Below are 3,510 nucleotides of genomic sequence, written 5' to 3'. Positions count from 1 at the left end.
CTACTCCATCTCTGTATGTATGATGTCAAAGTCAGCAGCAAATTCCATTGATTTGGTGAAACCAGTTGAGCTCCACTCTGGAAGGCTGCATTTAGGTTGTCTGTAGGAAAGCTCTGAAATCTTCATCCAGGCTGTGTGCTGGATTCCTCAGGGAGGAAAAATAAATCATGTTTGGATATTGCCTTTAGAGGAAGTTGGGATATGGCTGGGACAAAAACTTTGGAGCTGATCAGCATTTTTATGTCTAATGATAAAGACATAGCCCAATTCTATAACATTCTTGCTGTTGTAGTAACATTCAGTAACTGTGAAATTTAAATTCATGTTTAAGCCCCATAAGTTTTTATCAGACTGTATCTGTTTAAACAGATATTGGTTTTAAAATCCTCCAGTATAAGAGCTCGTTTTGCAAGCCTGGACTATGTATAATCAAATTACTTTTACAAATTACAGAGAGTTTCATACTTTTTTTCTAATGCCAGTTTTTCCATTTCACAGTGGTCCAACTCTTATACTTGCTCTAACACGAGAAAATGCAGTAGCACACTGGAGAGATTTATTAGGCCCAAAGACTGTTGAAGAGGCTATGAAGGAAAATCCAAACAGGTAATACTTAAAATAATAAACCATCATTCACAGCTTCCAATTTACTTTCACATTCCTCATCTCAATGAACACCACACTCCAACTGGTGTAGCTATAGTGCCATCATCTGGGAACTGATACATATTTCTGTAGTTTGTTAAGCTTTTCTTGGAAGAAGTGTTGTATTACGCATAGAAACTATAGCATTTTTTCAGAAATAATGGCTGCTAAACACAATGAAAAGCTGAGTTTAAAAAAGGGTATTGAAGTGAAAGCAGATCTCTTGAGTCAGAGAAATAATATTGGTAATATCTCATTCTTTTTTTTTCTTGAAATAGTACCATTATTTTTTAGAACAGATGCTTATTTTCTCAGCTTAATGAAAACTTTGCATCAGTAGAATATTTTATTTGTAGCTTAAGTTTCTCCTACACACTTTATAAACGGACTTCTTAGTTTTACCTGCTTATTGTATTGTTCTAAGAAACTGCTGCGGTGTCATCTTACCTGTTGTTGACAGAAGTGCTGTTTCATTAAGAAAGAACAGGTATTATCTTGGAAATATAACAAGATGAGAGCTGGGAGGAAAGGTATTCGTATTTCAGGTCGTTAATTAAAAAGTTGATTGTTCTTTTTGTAGACAATGAAGGCTTCTTACTCCTACAGAGAGATCATCAAGCACTTAAGTCGCCAGATCAACATTAATTTATATTCACTGGGTTAAGGCTAGTCATAGTTAAAGCTCAAAATGGCTATTCCTTTAAGTAACTTCACTCTTTTAATGACTTAGTTTACGTGCAAAGTATGCAGTCAACAACATACCTATTGATCAGCTGCATGGTAGTTCTACACCTGATGATGCTCAGAAGGAATTACAGTTCTTCTTCCCTCAGGAGCACACTTTGGCATTAATCAAACCTGCAGCTGCTAAAAAGCATAAAGGCAAGTGATCTAGAAAGTATGGGCTATGTCTACTGATGTATTTTCTACAAAATATTACCAATGTACGCTGCAGTAAATCCTGTCAGATGCATTCTTTTTATTCTCTGAAATATTTTTTCCATACAGAGAAATGCTTTTATAGGGCTTGCATAATTCATACTGAGATCTCAAATTTCTTTGCTTAAGCTGCCTATAGCTCTTTCTTTACAAGAATGGCAGTGAATTGAAGTGAGAGAGTTCTTAGCTAAGTTAAACTGTTTAAAAGCCAGGTACTTGGGCAAAGTAGCTGCCCAGCATCCTTCCAAGTCAAAGAAGAGAGAGGCTTTCCAAATTCATGTTACTTATTTCAGACAGGTATCTCTACTGACTCAAAAGGGGTCATTGCTCAATTAGATGCATTCCAGTCCTTGGTTTAACTTGCCATTAGACAATGGGAATGAGGAGGAAAGGTCAAAGTAAAAGGAACACTCTGTACAATTTGGAATCTTACCTTAAAGATTTTTGCTGCCACTTTTTTTAAACCTTATATCCAAAGCCTCTTCTTGGCATTCTTCTTTTCTCTCCTAACAAATTTTGGTAGCCTTTCCAATGTTAATTCATCATTGGCTTTTGTGAGTCTTTCTCCCCCTCTTGGAACAATCCAGATTGATTTTAGCAGGCCAGCTGGTGTGTGATAGAGCATTACAACTACAGTCCACATTCTGTCCAATGTGAGAAACAACAGTGAGTGCTACTGGTATAGTTTATAACAGTCTGGGTTTGTCACCTGCATAGAGCTGGATTAGTGCAATGACAATGGTTTCTGTATATTTTAGAGGCCTGTTGCAGGGTTTGTCATATTGTCCATGATTGTTTGATATTGTAAGTAGAATTTTAATAAGTGTTGGTGATTTTTTTAAAAAAAGCATCTAGTATTTTCTGAAACTTTTAAAGTTGGGGTGGTTTTTTGCATCTAAACTTTTTAATTTTTTTTTCATCTAAACTGTTTCAATCAAGAATGAATTTGCTTGTTACTGTCCTAGATGACATTATGCAAAAAGTTAAAGAGGCTGGATTTACCATCTCAAAGATTAAAGAAGAAGCTTTAACACATGAAATGGCTACACAGTTTTATAAGGATCACAAAGGAAAACCCTTTTTTGAACATTTAGTGACATGTATGACTGAGTAAGTGTCTTGTTATACAATACGTAGATATGTAAGTGTACATGAAACTTTGAATTTACACTGCCAACAAAACATGCTACGTCCAAAGTGGGCTAAGGATTCTGCACTCTGTCCCTCTTTCTGGCAAATTTACTGGCTTCTAGCACAGAACGCTCTTCCTTTAAAAGGAGGATTTAAAACTCTTTCCAAACTTATGGATAGTGACTATTATTTTGGATTTTTATCTCAGAAAAAGAACTAACTTCTGATAGTATCCTTGTTCTTCCCATGTAGGACAAATGTCTTCCTCATAATACTGTTAGTATAGCTGTTGATAAAACAGTATGCATTCTCTTGCTTCAGAAGTGCTTGGGTGAGAATCATTTTTAGGACAAAAAGTCCAAATCCAAATAGCTGATCATCATAATCTTTTTGGCTTTCAAATATAGGATATTGTCTTAAACAAAACACTCAGAAACAAATTTTAAATTTTAAACAGTTTAACAAAATTCAGATAGCGTCATGCTTATCATAACCCATCATGGTACCTCCTAAGTCAAAGCTAAGTCTGCATCTCAGAATAGCGTAAGAGCTTCCTTATATTGATTTTACAGGGGCCCATCGGTGGTAATGATCTTAACAAAGGAAAATGCTGTGGAAGAGTGGAGGCAACTAATGGGTCCAACCGATCCAGAAGTGGCAAAAGTGACCTCTCCTGAATCAATTCGAGCTCAGTTTGCACAAAATATTTTGTCTAATGCTGTTCATGGATCATCTAATAGAGAACATGCACTGAAAAGCATTGAGTGCGTATTTGGAGAGATTGATATAGATTGA

At 35.8% G+C, this 3,510-nt stretch overlaps 1 protein-coding gene across 1 annotated transcript in view; it reads left to right on the top strand.

Moving 5' to 3' along the window:
• Nucleotides 1-3,510, top strand: part of NME8 (NME/NM23 family member 8) — a 19,022-nt gene extending 15,512 nt beyond the window's left edge. Inside the window, exons 12-15 of the mRNA XM_010582537.1 lie at nucleotides 499-606; nucleotides 1,376-1,527; nucleotides 2,550-2,694; nucleotides 3,288-3,510. Coding sequence (XP_010580839.1) covers nucleotides 499-606; nucleotides 1,376-1,527; nucleotides 2,550-2,694; nucleotides 3,288-3,510 — 628 coding nt within the window. The remainder of the gene's footprint in view (nucleotides 1-498; nucleotides 607-1,375; nucleotides 1,528-2,549; nucleotides 2,695-3,287) is intronic.

This window comes from Haliaeetus leucocephalus, unplaced genomic scaffold (genome assembly GCF_000737465.1).
Source record: "Haliaeetus leucocephalus isolate CR32 unplaced genomic scaffold, Haliaeetus_leucocephalus-4.0 Scaffold83, whole genome shotgun sequence".
In the NCBI taxonomy this organism is placed as follows: domain Eukaryota; kingdom Metazoa; phylum Chordata; class Aves; order Accipitriformes; family Accipitridae; genus Haliaeetus; species Haliaeetus leucocephalus.
The sequence above is the reverse complement of the archived record's forward strand: the minus strand, read 5'-3'. Positions and strand labels throughout refer to the sequence as shown.